Source organism: Sinocyclocheilus grahami, unplaced genomic scaffold, assembly GCF_001515645.1.
Source record: "Sinocyclocheilus grahami isolate Dianchi unplaced genomic scaffold, SAMN03320097.WGS_v1.1 scaffold57.1, whole genome shotgun sequence".
NCBI classification, from domain to species: domain Eukaryota; kingdom Metazoa; phylum Chordata; class Actinopteri; order Cypriniformes; family Cyprinidae; genus Sinocyclocheilus; species Sinocyclocheilus grahami.
In genome coordinates, this window is record NW_015505236.1 from 1,066,629 (window position 1) to 1,084,126 (window position 17,498).

Consider the following 17,498-nt stretch of genomic DNA (forward strand, 5'->3'; position numbering starts at 1 on the left):
ATATATATATATATATATATATATATATATATATATATATATATATATATATATATATATATATATATATATATAAAGTTGTGTATAACAAAAAAAAAAACTCGTATAAATCCCCCCATAGGAATCCTTTTTTCAAGACATTGAGCTCTTACAGAAACATGGAATTGTAAGTAATGTTAATGTTACTGTTAAGTTTTTAAAGTCATGAAATTGTCATCATGAAGGTGGCTCTGATTCATATCCCTCTCTCTTAAGAACATGGCTGACATTAAGAAACTGAAGTCTGTAGGCATTTGTACTGTGAAAGGCATCCAGATGACCACACGCCGTGCTCTCTGTAATGTAAAGGGACAGTCTGAGGCTAAAGTTGACAAAATAAAGGAAGCCGCTGGAAAATTGCTGGTAATTTGATGGGGCTTCCTGGAATGTATATAACAAATTTATTTGATGAAGGAGACTGGACTTATGTATTGTACAGTCATTACATTTTGTCTCTATGCATTCAGATATGTGGATTTCAGACAGCGTCTGAATACAGTACAAAAAGGAAGCAAGTGTTCCACATCACAACAGGCAGTCTGGAGTTTGAGTAAGAAATAATCTGTTTAATAGTCCTAAAATACAAAGCCCCACAGATTAACAAAACTAGATATTGTGTAATAAAATGAGGGAAGGAATTAATAAGAACACAACCACAAATTAAGTTGTGGGAACAAATTCTTAATTTGTGGCCACAAAATCCATATTTCCTATGTCATGTATGGAGCTCTGTACTTAATAAGGGTTTAACATTTTGTCTGCTAGAAGTCACATGAAAGCAGAAATGCTTTATTCATATTTTGTTTAGCAAACTCCTAGGAGGAGGTGTGGAGAGTATGGCCATTACAGAGGCTTTTGGTGGTAGGGTGCTGTTATGATTACGTACCAAAATTATATGTTATGCATTTTCTGTCCAAAATGACATGTTTTTATAAATCGTTTCCCATGCCTCATTCAGAATTCAGAACTGGAAAGACTCAACTCTCTCATACACTGTGTGGTAAGAGCAAAAATGGATCTTGTGGAAATGTTAAATGTGGAATTTAAGTCTAATCTTAAGATCATTACTGTCACTCTATTTCTCTTTTTCTTAAGTAACCGCTCAGCTTCCTGGTGAATATGGGTACACAGGAGGAAAGGTCATCTTCATCGATTTTGAAAACACCTTGTATCATTTCTGCATTTGCTTGCTTTGTGCCACATTCATTTTTCTAAACCTATTCAATATGGAGAAGCCATATTGAACTTTTTCTCCTTAATAATTGGAACACCAGTCGGCCTGAGAGGCTAAAGGACATAGCTGACAGATTCAGTGTGGATCATGAAGCTGTACTGGATAATGTGCTATATGCACGTGCATATACGAGTAAGAACTTTCATCTCAGAACTTTTTATCTTAGTTTTGAAATGTTGTTTAACAGGCTAGTCAATGAGGTCACAAAGAGTGGTGTTTTTATTTTTTATCAGCCTGTCTTTTTCATTAATAGGTGAGCATCAGATGGAACTGTTAGACTTTGTTGCAGCCAAGTTCCATGAGGAAGGAGGTTTCTTCAAGCTTCTGGTAAGATACAATACACATTCTGAGGTTTAAGGAAGTGATTTTACTTAATTTTGTGGCCATCAACAATGAATTTTCCACAGATAATAGACTCAATCATGGCTCTGTTCCGGGTGGACTTCTCTGGAAGGGGTGAGCTGGCTGAGAGACAGCAGAAGCTTGCACAGATGCTCTCCAGACTGCAGAAGATCTCTGAAGGTGTGGAAAATGATCTACCATATATATTAATGAGAATGAAGACTGCTCGTGTAATGGACATGACAATGAAAATGATGGTAGTTAGTCTTATCTTTAGTTAAGTAAGCTTATGATTTAGACATGAGAACTTTATTTTCTGACCTTCACTTAATTAGTAATATCTGTCATTTTTTTGGATATAGAGTACAACGTTGCCGTGTTTGTTACCAACCAGATGACTGCAGATCCAGGAGCTGGAATGACGTAAGTAGGAACACAAAACAAACCGGAAAGAGAATTTTGGGGCATTTTGAACAGATTATTATGATCTTAGATTTCAAGTGGATCCCAAAAAGCCCATTGGTGGACACATACTGGCACATGCCTCCACCACACGCATCAGCCTGAGGAAAGGACGTGCTGAATTGAGAATTGCCAAAATATTTGATAGGTAATTTCAAGATTTTCTCAGTAACACTTTATAATAAGGTCCCATTCCGCAATATTAACTAATGCATTGACTAACAATGAACATTAAAATTGTTATAGTACGGTGTGTGTATGTTCACTGCTGTGTGTGTGCACTTTGGATGGGATAAATGCAGAGCACTAATTCCAAGTATGGGTCACCATACTTGGCCACATGTCACGTCACTTTCACTTTCTTTTTCACAATTACGGTATGATCAAAGGGCCATGTTAGATAATGATCATTTCAAAGACCATTTTTGTTGGCTGTTTTCTGTATTTTTTTCTCTGTGTTTTAATAAGTCAACCTTGAATCCTGTGTCCACTAAACACAAACATGTTCATGTGACTGTCTCCAAAGCTGCAGTGGAGAATGGAGAGACAGATGCCAGCACAGTGGAATGACAGTTGTCATAAACATGCATAAAACCTCCTTCATATTCATGACATCTGTCATGTCATGATTATGAAGGTGTCATGTCAGTCTTATGCACACCCCTTCAAGTAAAGTGTTACCAATTTTTCTCTTCTTCAGGTCATCTCTGCCAGAAAGGGTGAGTTTGAGACCGGTTTTGAAAAGGGAGGTCAGACAAGGGAGCACGCCATGCTGGCTAAAACAGCTGGAGTCAAACATCTGATAGTCCTCATCAACAAAATGGACGATCCCACTGTGAACTGGAGTTTGGATAGGTGAATAAAATAAAATTTTTGTTCTTGTATCTTGTCCATCTTTTACCAATTACCTCACATTTTCCCACAGATACGAGGAATGTAAAGAGAAGTTAGTGCCATTTCTGAAGAAGGTGGGCTTTAATCCAAAGAAAGACATTCACTTCATGCCCTGCTCTGGAATGACTGGAGCCAACCTGCAAGAATCTTCTGAGCTTTGCTCTTGGTACACGTAAGTATTGCATGTCATTTTCAGGCTACCGTGAAAATATGAAGGTGAAATCAAATCACAATTAACTCTGAACTTTTATAGGGGATTACCGTTCATTTCACATCTGGACAGCCTGCCAAACTTCAACAGATCCAGTGATGGTCCCATCCGATTGCCTATTGTAGATAAATACAAGGTAAATGAAATATGGTATTGATACCTTGATATTTGATGTCAGGTTTAATGACTTTGCAATGTTGACAGATACTAGAAGAGCTAGATGCAATATCACTAAGTACATTTGCATAAGCAACATGCTCCTCAAAACCGCATCTGGTGCTCTGAAATATTATGCTGAGTGTCTATCAAGAGTGTCCAAATACTGCTATTGTCTCAGTTTCTGCTGATGATTTCCAGTTATTTTAATACCACAGCATGAGGGAGTGTTTTGACTGGAAACTTTCTAGTATAATGGAAGGAGGAAATTGTTTTCTCAGTGGTTCTCTTCCCATTGAGACTAAATGTGCGAGGTATTATGAAACCAATAAGCTAAACTAGGTCCTGTGTTCAGCACATGTAATGAGATTAAGTTCATTAAGTTAATTAAAGCCTTACTTAGTTGCCTTGCTAGAGCTGAGGGTTACCATCAGATTTAAGTGTCAGTAATTGGATAGGAAGATCTTCAAATACGCTTTTGGCACGCAAATAGATTTAGTGTTTTCTTATCTTTGATAAAAAAGTACCAATGTTAAAATATACCAGTGTTAAATTGAATATGCACCGACATTAAAAATTCTGTCTGATAAACCAACACACTCTTGCGGTAGTTTGTAACTGTTTGACATTTCAAAGTCGTCATGGTTGGGTAATCTTCTATAATGGTGAACTCAAACTACAACATATATAATTTCTGCCCCAATAGTAAAAGAACTTTCTGTGATTTAATACCACGGTGAGAAGGTTAGAGTTCTAAAAGTACATTACATTTTTATAAATGAAAATGTAAAAGAGAATGTAGCTTTTTTTGGTGGTTAGATTTAGGCATGAACCTTCATACCTACTTGTTCCTAAAATTTGTAAGCTTTTTTTTTTTACAAAGTAAATCATACAAATTCAAAATGTAAAATATTTATAGCTATATATGTTATAGCTGGCATTAAAATTGCTATACTAGTTTTCTAAATGAAAAAAAATGTCCTACAAGTGAATGCATTTATAGTAAAAAAATGTATATTCACATTGACGTTTGCTAAAGATTATTGGTGTTTTTTATGATTAACTTTAAGTGAGCGTTAAATGATGGCAAAGGTGGCAAAAATTAAATATTTAATAATATTGTCCAAAACTGATAAAGTAATTTAAAAAAAACCCCTCTAATATCAGCAAATAGAGTCCATAATGCTCCTTTATAATCTTTTGTGTAGGACATGGGCACCGTGGTGCTTGGAAAACTGGAGTCTGGAAGTATCGCGAAAGCACAACAACTTATTATGATGCCAAATAGGGTAAGACTGTACAAAACAGTACAATTTGTTGTTATCGCAACCATTATGAATCTTAGCCATTATCTCAAAATGTCTAAAACATTGTTTGTTCTGGTTTCCCAGCACACAGTGGAAGTGTTGAGCCTTCTCTCTGATGATGTGGAGACGGATTACGCTGGACCTGGTGAAAACCTGAAGCTCCGGCTCAAAGGCATTGAGGAGGAAGAGATTCTCCCAGGCTTTATCCTATGCAACGCTGAGAACCTCTGCCACTCAGGACGCACTTTTGATGCCCAGGTAAGGATTTCAACACTGACAGGGAGAATATTTTGTTTAGTTATTTTATTTTGACACTTTTTTTTTGTTCTTGTCCACAGATTGTCATTATTGAACACAAATCCATAATATGCCCAGGTTACAATGCAGTACTACACATCCATACCTGCATAGAAGAAGTGCAGATAACAGTAAGTCATTTTGAGTGCATTCAGATGTAAAAACAGCTCTATGGTTTGATAGCCTAAAATATGTTCCTAAAACCCTCCACAATTAGGCGTTAATCTGTCTGGTGGACAAGAAGACAGGAGAAAAGAGCAAGACTCGTCCACGCTTCGTCAAACAAGACCAAGTATGCATCGCCCGTCTTAGGGCCGCAGGAACTATCTGCTTAGAGACTTTTAAAGACTTCCCTCAAATGGGACGTTTCACCTTGAGAGATGAGGGTAAGATATTAAGAAATTCTAATGTGACAGATCAAACATCACATTTTCAGCTGTTTATATCCCAATGACAGATATAATGTTCTATCTAAATACTAAAATGAAAGACGTTTTATGTTATCTTTTAGGAAAGACAATCGCAATTGGCAAGGTGCTGAAGTTGGTACCTGATAAGGACTAAAATGCAGATAGAAGGAGTTCCCTGGTGCACTCTGGGATTGAGGAGGATGCAGTGATGTGTGCCTGCCAGATGTCCTCCAAACTGCTCCATCTTCCCACTGTGGATCAGTCTAAGAAAATTACTTTGGAAAAAGGACATTATCAAAGTGACAGTATCAATTTTAGGAAGAACATTAATATAGAAAGACATGCTCAGTGTGACAGCTTTCTCATATTGAGAGCTCAGCTATGCCACTCATGTAGCCCAATTTTTAAAGCCAGTTTCTCTCCACTGGTACATATTCAATCTCAAAATGGATGCAGTTTTCGTTTAAGGTATTGGCTTTTTAAGTTTATGTTAAAATATGAGAGAGGGAGTCTTGGTGTCATCTGTTTGAAAGGTTAATGCCATTACTGTGTGCCCCATTCCAAACATAACACTCAGATCACTCACTTGCTCTTTACCTGGCAAGTCCTGCAAGTGTCGTGATTGTCGAGATCAGATCGTACAAGAGACCTTGGTCTTTCAAATAAAATGACACTTGTGTAGAGGTGTAATCATGCACAAGATAAACAGATGAATTTGTTTACTGTGATGTCATAAACATGGGGAAGTAAACATCAAACTTCCAAAAAAATAAAACGCTAAAATGACTTCAAATGAAAATGGAGAACATTTGTGTTCAATGTCCTGGAACATACATTGCAGTTTAGTAATTCGGTAACACTTTAGAATAATGGTGCGTTGTTAACAAGTAACTATGCAGGAAGTAATAGGTACTACTACATTAACACTTAACTTAATACTATTAACTAATAGAGAAGCAAGATTAACTAAGCAGAAAGTAGTAGCAAATTTAGGACAAAGGTGGTTCCTTATCAGATATTTGATAATTACAAAAAGAAAATATCCTCATTGAGAACTACTTGCGAACTATGACCAGTTAATAAAGAATTACCAATTAATTGCTAATCACAACAGTCTTAAAAGTGAACAATTGGGTTCTTTGTGGAAACTAATTTATGAATATGATATCCCCCAAATAAGTCGACTACAGGTTGAAATTGTGACTACTACTCTTACCAAAAGATGGATGTTCTCTGTTTATTTCAAACAAAAGCATAGAATAATAATACAAATAATAAAAATAAAAATGTTAATAATTAGGAAGTGATTGAATTAGTTCACAATTATGAGCTCTAGTTTGTGTCAGTTCAGTATGTCTCCGACTCCAAAGTGACAGTAGTCTGGGGAGGACTTTTCTTGAATATAAATAATGATGTTCTCTTGACAAAAACTATTTGCATCCTTAATCATGGCATCGACTGCATTTACAGTATACTGTGTTAAGCACAAAACCGCATATTCCAGATTACAGAGTCTGGTAAAATATCACTAGTGCCTCACAAATGTATTCCTGCACAGTATGTGTCAGATATAAAATATGTTAAATGACTTATTAAATTATATCTATAGAAACTACGGATCCAAGGCACTTCTTCCAGTTCCAAAATGTTAAAAAGCCTTTATTCAAACATGGCTCACTCTAGAATGTATTCAATTACTTAGTAATTACTGAGTGGTTAATGTGTTTTTCACTTTAAACTAATGGTCCAGATCACTAGTAGTTCCTGCACGCTGACAAAGGTAACGCTTGAGTAATTAGTGAGAGGCTAATGTATTTTTCACTTTAAAGCTAAAGTGCTACTAAGGAACTACTAGTGATCTGGAGCATTATTTTAAAGTGAAAAGCACCTTAACCACTCAGTAATTACTCACAAGTAAATTAATAAGTTATTTAACATATTTTATATCTGACATACTGTACAGTCATACATATGTGTGAAGCACTAGTGATATTTTACCAGTAGGTCTTTTGGAGTGGGATACATATTGAACTGACACGAAACAGAGATCATAATTGTGAACTAATTCAATCATGAGCTTGTCAGCATCACTTCCTAATTATTAACATTTTTAAGTGAATTATCATTTGTATTATTATTCTATGCTTTTGTTTGAAATAAACAGAGAACATCCATCCTTTGGTAAGAGTAGTAGTCACAATTTTAAAATGCAGCCAACTTATTTGGGGGATATCAAATTCATAAATTAGTTTCCACAAAGAACCCAATTGTTCACTTTTAATACGTTACTGTTGTGATTAGCAATTAATTGGTTATTCTTTAACTGGTCATAGTTCACAAGTAGTTCTCAACGAGGATATATTTATTTAATAATGATCAAATATCTAATAAGGAACTACCTTTTGTCCTAAATTTGCTACTACTTACTGCTTAGTTAATCTTGCTCCTCTATTAGTTAATAGTATTAAGTTAAGTGTTAATGTAGTAGTACCTATTACTTCCTGCATAGTTACTTGTTAACAACAGACCATTATTCTAAAGTGTTACCAGTAATTCTAACTGGAAGGCCAAATAGGCACGATTAAAGCAGAAGATAGTGCAAAACTGTTTTATTAATTATGGTATTTAATTTAATTTATTAAGTTGCCTACACTTACCATTTGATTTGGATATATTTGTATATTTATAAACGTCCGCAAGAAATGAAAACGTTGGTCTCTAATCATTTGAATAGATAATACATAATCATTTTATATTTATGATACCATTATAATAAATATGTTATGAATATTAAAAATATATAATAATAAATATATTTTAAATCATTTTTTATAAATATGTATTTTTAAATAGGTACGGATTCAAAAACAGAAGGATGTTACACATTTAAACGCTATGTTGTGCTGCAGGAAAATGAAATCATTTTAATGATTTTACCTAACTCGTGAAGCATTCCGTTCCCCAAAATATTTCTTCAAAATAAAAGTCCTCGTGCCCTTTACTTCGGAAATACGCATGCGCCTTTCTGCTTTCTCTACACGTGCAGCATGGAGTCTCCACGAGATGAATTAGATCTCGATCGGTCTCAGGTAAACCAGAAATATTTGATCATTTCCCCCCTACATATTTGTTAAATTTTCATACGCTTGATATATGCTTGTATATTTACGGTTTGGTGGGAACCTTGTAAAAATCTAGTAACAAAGTAACTTAGACTACTAGTTGGCTAACGGCTGTAGCCAAGCAAGCCAGTGTCGAAGTAGTTTAGATATAAAACATATAGATGTTATCTTTGCTGTTATTATTTATTAAATGTATGTGCCTCGTGCAGTTGCACTAGTTAAACAGTACATTTTGGTTACTGTCTTTGTAAAATGTTCTATGGCTGCTATTGACTTTGGGTATTAGAGCTACTACAGTTTGAAAGACGTTAATTTAGTGAATTACATGTTTTACAGGTAACTAAAGCTGTACAGGCATTACAGGCATGTCTAAAGAGCAGCTCCTCGTCCCAAAAGCTCTTCGAGAATGATAATCAGGCCATCTCTCTACTGTTAACTCAATGGAAAATCCCTAGAAAGGAGCAAACCATTCGCATGTAAGTATCTTAATGGGAAATAAATATAGAATTATTGATTTAGAGAAACTTAAGATAATTAAGTTTGATATTGTTCTTACCAAGTGTGTTTTGCCCTACAGTTCTTTACCCCATGGGCTGAGGACCGAATCAGGAGACGTGTGTCTCTTCACCAGAGATGAACCCAGAATGACCTCAGAACAGACAGTGAGATTCTACAACAAGTTACTCACAGAGAGAGGGGTCAAAAATGCCATAGAGGTATTTCATCTGTCTCATTGTTACAAGTTTACTAGATTTATGTGCGCTTCAGCAAACCCTTTCCTTCTATCTCTAGTGCTGGTCGTGGGTTAAAAAGTGCTAGAGTAATTCAGAGTGTATCCAGACGAGTCTCCTCCTCTATTGGAGCTTGTCTCTACAAACTTTGAAACAATCGCGACTTCCCAAGCAGGTCCATTTTATGTGACGATATGCATTATGAAATATGGCGTCATCTTAAATGTTTACAACAATTTTCGTGTGGTTAGGTGATTCCCTTCAACATGTTGAAAACTGAGTATAAGCCCTTTGAAGCCAAAAGGAGACTGCTGGGCAACTTTGATTTGTTTCTGTCAGACGCACGCATCCGACGCAGGTTACCCACCCACATTGGAAAGCATTTCTATGAAAGGAAAAAGTATGTTTGTTTCTAACTCTAAATACACACAAAACAGATGTTGACGATAGACAATGGTCTTGTTTTATGCCTGTGAAATTTTGACGTGACCACATCTTTAGCCTGGTAGAACATGTGCTCTTAAACTAATCACTGAAAGCGTTTAGTAGATAATTTGTGCAGATTTTCTGTATCTATCAGGGTTGTCTGTCATTGCGACATTGATTCAAGTTTTCTCTCTCTCTCAGGGCTCCTCTGTCGGTGGATCTAGAGAGTAAACATCTAGCCAGAGACATGGAGCGCCTCATTCAGGGCACCAGTCTCACTGTCTCAAATAAAGGCTCTTGTTGGTATGAACATTGTTTCTTTTTTTTTTGTGGTACACTACAGTAGGTTGAAGCACTACAGCAAACCATTTCCTGCTCTGTCACAGCTGGAAGTGGGTTAAAACTGTGCAATAATAACTCCTAGTGTATCCAGACGGGTATCCTCATCTGTTGGAACCTGTCCCTACAAACTATGATACATGAGTTTTTTTTTTCTTTTGTTTTAAATGCTTTGACCTGATGGTGTGGTTTACCATTACAGCATGGTACGTGTAGCACATTCAGGCATGACAGCAGATGAGATGGTTGAGAATGTGATGACAGCGGTTTCCACCATCTCAGCAAAGTTAGCAATGGTGAGTAAGAGTTTTGTGTACGTAACCAGCTCTTTCTTTTCGCAGTATCATTTACTATTCATTATTTTCTTTGCCTATTCTTGTGTTTTTAACAGGATGATGTATGGTTCTGTTCCTCAAGTTTTGACCTACAACCTATACTCTGTTTCACTCTCAGACAGGAAAAAACATAAAAATCATCCATTTGAAGAGTCAGACCTCAGTTGCGCTGCCCGTCTACACCTCTGACCTGAGTCATCTTGCAGTGGTGGAGGAGGCCCGGAAGAAAGCCCGTTTAACAAAGGTGAAGTTGCTTAACAAATGCAAAACAGATATGTGGCCAAAAATAGTTTTTTTTTTTTTTGTTTGTAAAATGAGAAGTCATTCATTTTACACTTTAATTTTTAGGGAGCAAAAAAGAGGAAGAGAGAAAATAAGAATACAGAAGTGTCCGATCTGAAAACGAAAGAAACCGAGGAAGAGAAAGACAGTATAGAAGAGGAAATACCACAGCTGGTGCCAATCGAGATGCCAACCAAAAAGCCAAAACAGGAGGTCAGCGTCTGTCTGTCTAACAAGGGACAGATTATAAAACCGATATTTACACTGCATTAATGTGTTAATGTCATAGTGGTGTTGTATGTGTGATGATTTTTATTTTAAATGAAATCTTTTTATTTTTATTTTTTTGCAGACCATATCTAAAAAAGGACTGAAAAAAGTACCGAAGCCTGCTGCTGGCAAAGGACTAAAGAAAACTGTAAAAGACACAAAACTGACCAAGAAAACACCAAAGGTCACAGCACGTGATCTGAAGAGAAAAGCTAAAAACAAATAAAAATGTAAATGTAAATGCAATTAATGTGCATCTTTCTCATCCTGCTAACCGTTTATATGGATATGTATGGAGCAGAAATTTGTATTACATATTGTTTATGAGGTTCATTTGAGCATTTGTTCTGATCCATGTGTCAACAGTCAATTAAAGAGATGTAAATCTGACTAGTCTGAGAATTTTCTGCAACCAATTGTGAATTTATTTAAATGAAACCAGACTTTGGTTTTGTCATCTTTGATGATAGAAAGTTCTGTTTACAACTGGCTTGTGTAATAGATGCGGTTAGGGGCCAAACGCTGAAGGTGCTGTAGTTCCTATTGTAGTTGTTGATTTTCTTTGTTTTCTTCCCCAATGGGAGCCTATGGCAGCCATATGAACTTTTAGTAGGAAAATAATTAAACCAACTCTATAGCGCCATCACCAGTTCGAAAAGAAATAGTTCAGCAGATGACTCTCACATAGCCAGATCTTCAGACTCATGGCAGAAAGCAATGGTCCGTGGGCATGACGTCTGAGGCTGACATTACTTTCCTTATGGTGATCACATTCCATGAATCATGGAATGATAACTTGCACGAAGTCTCTGCCCATTACAGTAGTCACCACATTAAAAAGTTTTTCTCTGGCAGTCTTCAAATTTTGTGCAGTTTTTACCAAGTTGTATCAGATGATCACTGGAATGAACTGAACAATGTTATTTTTTTAAATGCAAATTTAATGATGTCAACCAAAATTTGGATCAGAGGCTGTATCTCAGAAATAATTTGATCTATTGAAATGAAACTTGGTAGTGTTTGTCAGCAGGGTTCATACCAAATTTGGGAAGAGTGTGTCCTACAGGTCATGAGATCTGAAAAATTGCTTTTTAAATTTTTTTGGTTATAACTTTTGAACAGTTTCGTCAGAAAATCCAGATTTCTAGGTGTCTATGGATTCCTTGTTTCATGCTGAATCCGTGGATACTTTTTTTTTTTTTTTTTTTTTTTTTACTTCTGAACCATATCTATCATTCATGTGCATTCTGTTTCTCCTCTTTCTCTTCTTCCGGCTCTGCATTGCGCTTACTGTACCTTTGGTGCTTGCAGATATATTATATTACATGTATTTGATGAGCTGGATAATGTGTTGGACCAGCTGCTCTTCTGTTTGTGCTGTTGTTCCTGGTATATGTTACATGGGTTTGGTTTGAGTTCTTCCATTTGGATTTATAATGGTCATCCTTTTGTTTAGTTGTTTTAAAGATCTTTTGAAAGACCTCCTATTTAGACTCATCTTTTGAGACAAGCTTGATCATTCTTTCTGACAGTATTAAGCTTCCTGGATGTACATCTTAGGCTGATCCCAACGAAATCAACAGTGTTCTCAGAGACCAAACAGAAGGCAAGTAAAAAAAAAAACATTTCTACTATTCAGTCCCAAGGACAGTGGTTAGATAATGGTGTTGTTAAAGGAATAGTTACCCCAAAAATGTAAATCACATTTTTGAGACAACGTGAGGTGAATGATTTTTGGGTGAACTATCCCATTCAGAAAGCAATTTAGATTTTTGCAGACCAGCTCAAAGTGAGTTAATTTTTGTGTGTGCAAGTTTAGATTCGTCAGGGTGCATACTATGGATCAGTGTGGTTTAAGTGAAGATGTGACTCAGCAGACGGTTTCAACTCCAGTTCGGGACCCCGTACCTAGAGACCCTAGTTGTTGGACTTACTACCACAAACCCATCTTCATCTTGATCGCTGGTGGGCTAGCATTAGCTGCTGGTTTTGTGATAATCCTCAATTCTAGTGGATTATTTACTAGTAATTCTACAGACACAATGGCTGTGGATGATGAAATGGGCCCTTTGTGTCTTTCATTTGGGCTGATGTTTGCTGTGTTCGGCGTGGTCTGGACATTGATCATAAAAGAAAAAGTAAAACACAAAAGGCGGATGATCTAGAATTAGATAAAACAGTAGCCAACAATGTCACATGGGATACCTTTATGTAAATATTACTAGTGTTAACATTTTTATTTTTATTTGTTGATGTATGATTGTTGTCATTTTGACTCCTGTGTAGTGTGTTTTGATAGTCATTTATCTTCAGGATTGGGATCCTGATAAAGTTTTCTGATAAAAGCATTACTTTACTGCTCAACATCAAGGTTTATTCACTTCAGTGTACTTTGAACATCATCTGTACAGGTGTACGTCATGTTTCTCGCAATGTGTACTTTTAGCACTGTAGCCTTCTGGGTGGACAAAGCTGCAGTCTAGTGATACAATTCGATAAAAAATTGGATATGGAGAAAAAGCATCCAGGAGTTGGTCGTTGTAAATGTGCATTTTGGTTTGCTGTTTTTCACGACATTTTTGGACTTTTTGTCCTCCTGGTTGGTGTGTTTTGGGACATCTTTTTCCATGACTTTTTAATCTTCGCTGGAGCTGTGATTATTTTCCTGAGTCTCATCTGGTGGGTGTTTTGGTACACTGGTAATATTGAAGTGCCTCCTGAAGAGCTGGAGGACGACATTGCTCAATACAAACGCACTAAAGGAATTTCAGGCGTTATGCGTAAAGTCTCCAGCAGTCTCTCCAACGGACTGAGGAATTCCTTCAGGAGAAGTGGAAGAATCAACAGTCAGGCTGAAGGCTCTCAGGCAAACCGCACTGCCAGAGCAGATCAACCTGTTACTATTGCCATGAGCTCCTATCTGAATACACAACCACCTGGGACGACCAACCATCTGAACCGAGATCCTTTAGTGATATAACATACAGGTAAAACTGTCTTAAATGAATACATAGTTCGATAATGCATTGAAACCAGTCATCTTCCATGTCATTATCTATAAGCATGATCTTTTTATTTTAATGATCATGCAAGGTGTGGGCTTGTTAATCATTTATAGCATTCTGGTCTTTAGGTGGGCCCCTATTGGCCAGGAGAGAGAATCAAATAAGACTTATCTTTTGTACCACACACCGCAAACTTTGTTCGACATTCAATGTCAGGCTCTGATTTGCATCTCTATTCCCATAGTGCTCTGCGGGGAGACCCTCCTCTTCATATCTGCATCGATGCTGCCTAGAAATGACTTGCCTTTAGAAGTGCTTTAGAGATCTTTAGGATCATTTTTGGATTGTTTTCGGCTACATTTATATATAATTGTTCATATATACTTTTTAAAAAAATATATTGTTTAATCCAATTAAACTAAAATATGTTTGTGTTATTTAATATAATATGCTAGTCAAATATACTTGATTTTTATTATTTTCATGTTGTGTTTTTGTGCTATTTTTACTATGTTGTCCCACTATATCTAATAAGCAGTGCTTGCTTTTATATGTTTATATAGCAGCATCAGGAATATATTATTTGTGTTATGTATACCGACTTTTGCAATTAAAATAATTTAAGAACATATTTATTAGTCCGTTTTTATTGTATTTGAAAGGTCACTATTGAAAGTTGAAACTATTGACACTGTAAAAAATGATGATAAAATTAACTGTAAAAGACTTTGGTTAACAGGAAGATACCTACATATGAGTAGATCTACAAATTATAATATAATGTTAGTTTACAGTAAAACTGTTAAATGTAACATTTTCAGAAGTAAGAAAAGAACAAGTCATCTTATAATTTACAGTGAAAAACAGTGATATTTCATGTTTTCCCCATGGTGACACTTCACATTTGATGGTATTTCGTTTAGGTTTTTGTTATCATTCATGTATATTAGGGTTTTATGTTACAATTAATGTTATTTAATTAATGTTTATTGCATTATTTTAGTGTCAGTGTGTGATATATGGTGTTTTGTATTTATACACCTTCTACATATGAATATTTATTTACCTCAGCTTGTGGAAAGGCTGCTTGTGATGAACTTTGATTCTTCATGTGGCTTTCTCTTTACTACCTGTGTTATTATGGTGGTTGTCAGTATATGTTAAAGGTACAAAACAGATTTTAGTAGCACATTGACTTTACAGGCTTAAATTGTAATTTAAAAAACTGTAAAATGTATGGGTTGTTTTGTAAATATGGACAGAATTATTCTGGAAGCGGCTATTTTTGTCTGTAAAACAAAATATTATTTTTTTTACAATGTAGTTACATAAATAGATAAACAAAAAACATTTTTTTTGTCATGAGAAAATGTGACTAAAATTTAAACTGATGCCAATGTGAAAGACAAAAGTGTTGATGGCTCAGGGACATCCCCTTCTTAAGACATATTTACATACTGGGGCATAATAAAATGCTGGCTGCTGTGTAAGTTCAGTGACTCCTAGCACCTCGGTGGAAGATGCTTCTCTTTATATTGCTGCTTTACATTATTATTTATGCTGAGGGAAAATGTGCAAAGAATTATTATTACGATGGACTTCTTGAGGAGTGTCAACATTGCTCCATTAGATGCAACTCCCCACCAATTATTTGCAAAACATTTTGTACCTCAAGTAAGTATCGTTTTTATATCTGATTGAAAACTTTTTTCATTTCATTTTTATTTTCAAAACTAAGATAGTTGTACAAGCACATTGAATGTACTCATTTTATGTATAAATGTATAGGTTACAGTTACGGTAAGTCAACATACTCCTTGCAGAAGTTGTTTAGAATTGTTTTACTTTTTTTTTTTTTTTACTGCCCTGAAGAAGCTACATAACAATATTAAACATTCAATATATAATAGAATATTTGTATATATATATTCATTTTGATGAAATGTTCTTCTAAAATTAGCATTTTTATCAGACTCCTATGTGTAGGTTCAGTAATTTCACTTTGATGGCAATGAATAGGTTCTTTTCATTGCCATTAAAGTGGTGAAATAACTGAACATAAACATAGGAGCCTGAGAAAAATGCTAATTTTAGAAGAAAATATCAGACAGCACTTAGATGCTTTTGCATTTGAACTCTTCATATATTCATATATATATATATATATGTTACAAGACAATTACTTGAAGATATAAACTAATTTTTCTTCTGAAATAAATGGGCAATATAGATGCATAAAAATAGCTGTACATGAGTTTCTTTATTAGGGCAGTGTAACAAAAAATACCAAATGCAATTATTTGTTATTATTTATTATTCTTTTTTTTAAAGAATAGCATTCTTAAATGCTATTATTTAAATAAAATAATTTTAACTCTTGTTATTTCTGCAAAAGGAATGGCCACTTATGAGTAGAACTGTATGATGAAGTCCACAATGTTTTATGATTTCAGTCTCTTATTCAGTGCCTCATTGTGTCCTTTTCAGTCCCAGAAAATGAAGTTGAAAAGAATCAAAATATCCGTTTAATTTTGATCGTGTTTTTTGTGTTCCTGGGAGCTTTCACAGCACTGACCATTATTCTGCGAGTTATACGCAGAAAAACCTGTAAGCCCATCATGAACAAAGGTATATCGCTGCAAGACTTTTGATAGAAAAATGTAGACAGTTTTGTCCAAATTATAATACATTGCTTCAAATGTTAGCACTTTAATAGAAGTGTCATAATCATAGGGCATACCTTTTTAGTTTACTGTACTTGATGTTGTGTATGGCATTATTACAACAAATATATTATTTCATTTAATAGGATTTGTATGTCTAAATATGCTTAAGCTAGCAGTCATTGTTTTTATAGTGACATTAATTGTGTGGGAAACAAATTCTTACAAAGTCAATGAAATGTCACACAGCGATAGGTCAAGAACAAAAGACTGAGAGTGAGAGAGGCTCGAATGTCACAGAGCAATCTGAAGATACGGATGAAGCTACAACTGATTTGCCCGGTGGATTGAACCAGCATCACTACAACTCCAACCTGCCTCTTCCCTCCACTGAGGAAGGCACTACATTGCTGGTTACCACAAAGACAGTGCAAGCTTACCACTGTACACCTGTTATATAGAGAGGAGATCACTGGAACCTCCATGACACTGCACATCATCTGGTGAAGGATGATAGCGAGCATCGTCTCACCATTACTCTGTCCAGACTGGATAAAACTGTCATGACTGCTGGATGCACTAATAATGGACACAGGATGGCATCTGACTGTCAGAAGTGATCATCTCAATGTTATTTAGATGTAAGAATTATCTGCGATAATAGTATTGATAAAATATTCAAAACAATTTTCACCATACTTTGTCCAAAAGGTCACTCTTACACATCTTTTTAACAATGCAAACCCAGTACATTTATGCTGTATCTCTGTTAAATTAAAATGTGTTACTTCAATTATGAAGTCTTACAGTTTGTAAATATAGCCTACTTGCATGACATTTATGTAATACATTCTTAAAAGACATTTTATCCCCCCAAATTGATCTGTTAGGCACAATGATAGTCTCAGTCAACATTTACTGTCACTGTACGAAAAAATGAACGTGAAGGTGACATTCTGCCAAACATTTCCTT

At 35.5% G+C, this 17,498-nt stretch overlaps 4 protein-coding genes across 5 annotated transcripts in view; all 4 read left to right on the forward strand.

Moving 5' to 3' along the window:
* Positions 1–6,157, forward strand: part of LOC107584180 (elongation factor 1 alpha-like protein) — a 6,585-nt gene extending 428 nt beyond the window's left edge. The window contains exons 2-20 of the mRNA XM_016270686.1: positions 122–166; positions 256–402; positions 507–589; positions 848–900; positions 998–1,039; positions 1,135–1,207; positions 1,314–1,405; positions 1,527–1,600; positions 1,681–1,795; positions 1,978–2,038; positions 2,109–2,225; positions 2,753–2,932; positions 3,003–3,143; positions 3,225–3,318; positions 4,547–4,627; positions 4,730–4,903; positions 4,984–5,073; positions 5,160–5,328; positions 5,454–6,157. Of these exons, the coding sequence (XP_016126172.1) occupies positions 122–166; positions 256–402; positions 507–589; positions 848–900; positions 998–1,039; positions 1,135–1,207; positions 1,314–1,405; positions 1,527–1,600; positions 1,681–1,795; positions 1,978–2,038; positions 2,109–2,225; positions 2,753–2,932; positions 3,003–3,143; positions 3,225–3,318; positions 4,547–4,627; positions 4,730–4,903; positions 4,984–5,073; positions 5,160–5,328; positions 5,454–5,506 (1,884 nt within the window). The 3' untranslated portion in view covers positions 5,507–6,157. The remainder of the gene's footprint in view (positions 1–121; positions 167–255; positions 403–506; positions 590–847; positions 901–997; positions 1,040–1,134; positions 1,208–1,313; positions 1,406–1,526; positions 1,601–1,680; positions 1,796–1,977; positions 2,039–2,108; positions 2,226–2,752; positions 2,933–3,002; positions 3,144–3,224; positions 3,319–4,546; positions 4,628–4,729; positions 4,904–4,983; positions 5,074–5,159; positions 5,329–5,453) is intronic.
* A 2,187-nt stretch (positions 6,158–8,344) lies between these two features.
* Positions 8,345–11,245, forward strand: LOC107584214 (ribosomal L1 domain-containing protein 1-like). The gene is made up of 9 exons (XM_016270721.1): positions 8,345–8,441; positions 8,811–8,950; positions 9,052–9,190; positions 9,457–9,605; positions 9,833–9,934; positions 10,173–10,266; positions 10,424–10,549; positions 10,654–10,800; positions 10,940–11,245. Exons 1-9 carry the CDS (start codon positions 8,400–8,402, stop codon positions 11,081–11,083), a joined length of 1,083 nt encoding a protein of 360 aa, XP_016126207.1. The 5' UTR covers positions 8,345–8,399; the 3' UTR covers positions 11,084–11,245.
* Positions 11,246–12,680: 1,435 nt separating this feature from the next.
* LOC107584107 (transmembrane protein 238-like) lies at positions 12,681–14,260 on the forward strand. 2 transcript variants are annotated; one of them, XM_016270548.1, is made up of 2 exons: positions 12,681–13,844; positions 14,107–14,260. In XM_016270548.1, the coding sequence occupies exon 1, from the start codon at positions 13,367–13,369 to the stop codon at positions 13,835–13,837; it is 471 nt and encodes a 156-aa protein (XP_016126034.1). In that variant the 5' UTR covers positions 12,681–13,366; the 3' UTR covers positions 13,838–13,844; positions 14,107–14,260. The 2 variants fall into 2 exon arrangements, with proteins under 2 accessions (XP_016126034.1, XP_016126035.1); XM_016270549.1 differs by lacking the exon at positions 14,107–14,260 and adding an exon at positions 13,991–14,097.
* Positions 14,261–15,377: 1,117 nt separating this feature from the next.
* LOC107584106 (tumor necrosis factor receptor superfamily member 17-like) lies at positions 15,378–17,267 on the forward strand. The gene is made up of 3 exons (XM_016270547.1): positions 15,378–15,536; positions 16,350–16,490; positions 16,775–17,267. The coding sequence occupies exons 1-3, from the start codon at positions 15,383–15,385 to the stop codon at positions 16,984–16,986; spliced, it is 507 nt and encodes a 168-aa protein (XP_016126033.1). The 5' UTR covers positions 15,378–15,382; the 3' UTR covers positions 16,987–17,267.
* Positions 17,268–17,498: the final 231 nt, after the last annotated feature.

Bases quoted from the DNA above. Each gene is read 5' to 3' on its own strand.
- LOC107584214 (XM_016270721.1), top strand. From the start codon at position 8,400: ATGGAGTCTCCACGAGATGAATTAGATCTCGATCGGTCTCAG. The intron at 9,935-10,172 runs GTATGAACATTG...TTACCATTACAG, and splicing joins TCAAATAAAGGCTCTTGTTG to CATGGTACGTGTAGCACATT. The intron at 10,801-10,939 runs GTCAGCGTCTGT...ATTTTTTTGCAG, and splicing joins CCAAAAAGCCAAAACAGGAG to ACCATATCTAAAAAAGGACT.
- LOC107584107 (XM_016270548.1), top strand. From the start codon at position 13,367: ATGGAGAAAAAGCATCCAGGAGTTGGTCGTTGTAAATGTGCATTTTGG.
- LOC107584106 (XM_016270547.1), top strand. From the start codon at position 15,383: ATGCTTCTCTTTATATTGCTGCTTTACATTATTATTTATGCTGAGGGA. The intron at 15,537-16,349 runs GTAAGTATCGTT...TGTCCTTTTCAG, and splicing joins CAAAACATTTTGTACCTCAA to TCCCAGAAAATGAAGTTGAA. The intron at 16,491-16,774 runs GTATATCGCTGC...AATGTCACACAG, and splicing joins TAAGCCCATCATGAACAAAG to CGATAGGTCAAGAACAAAAG.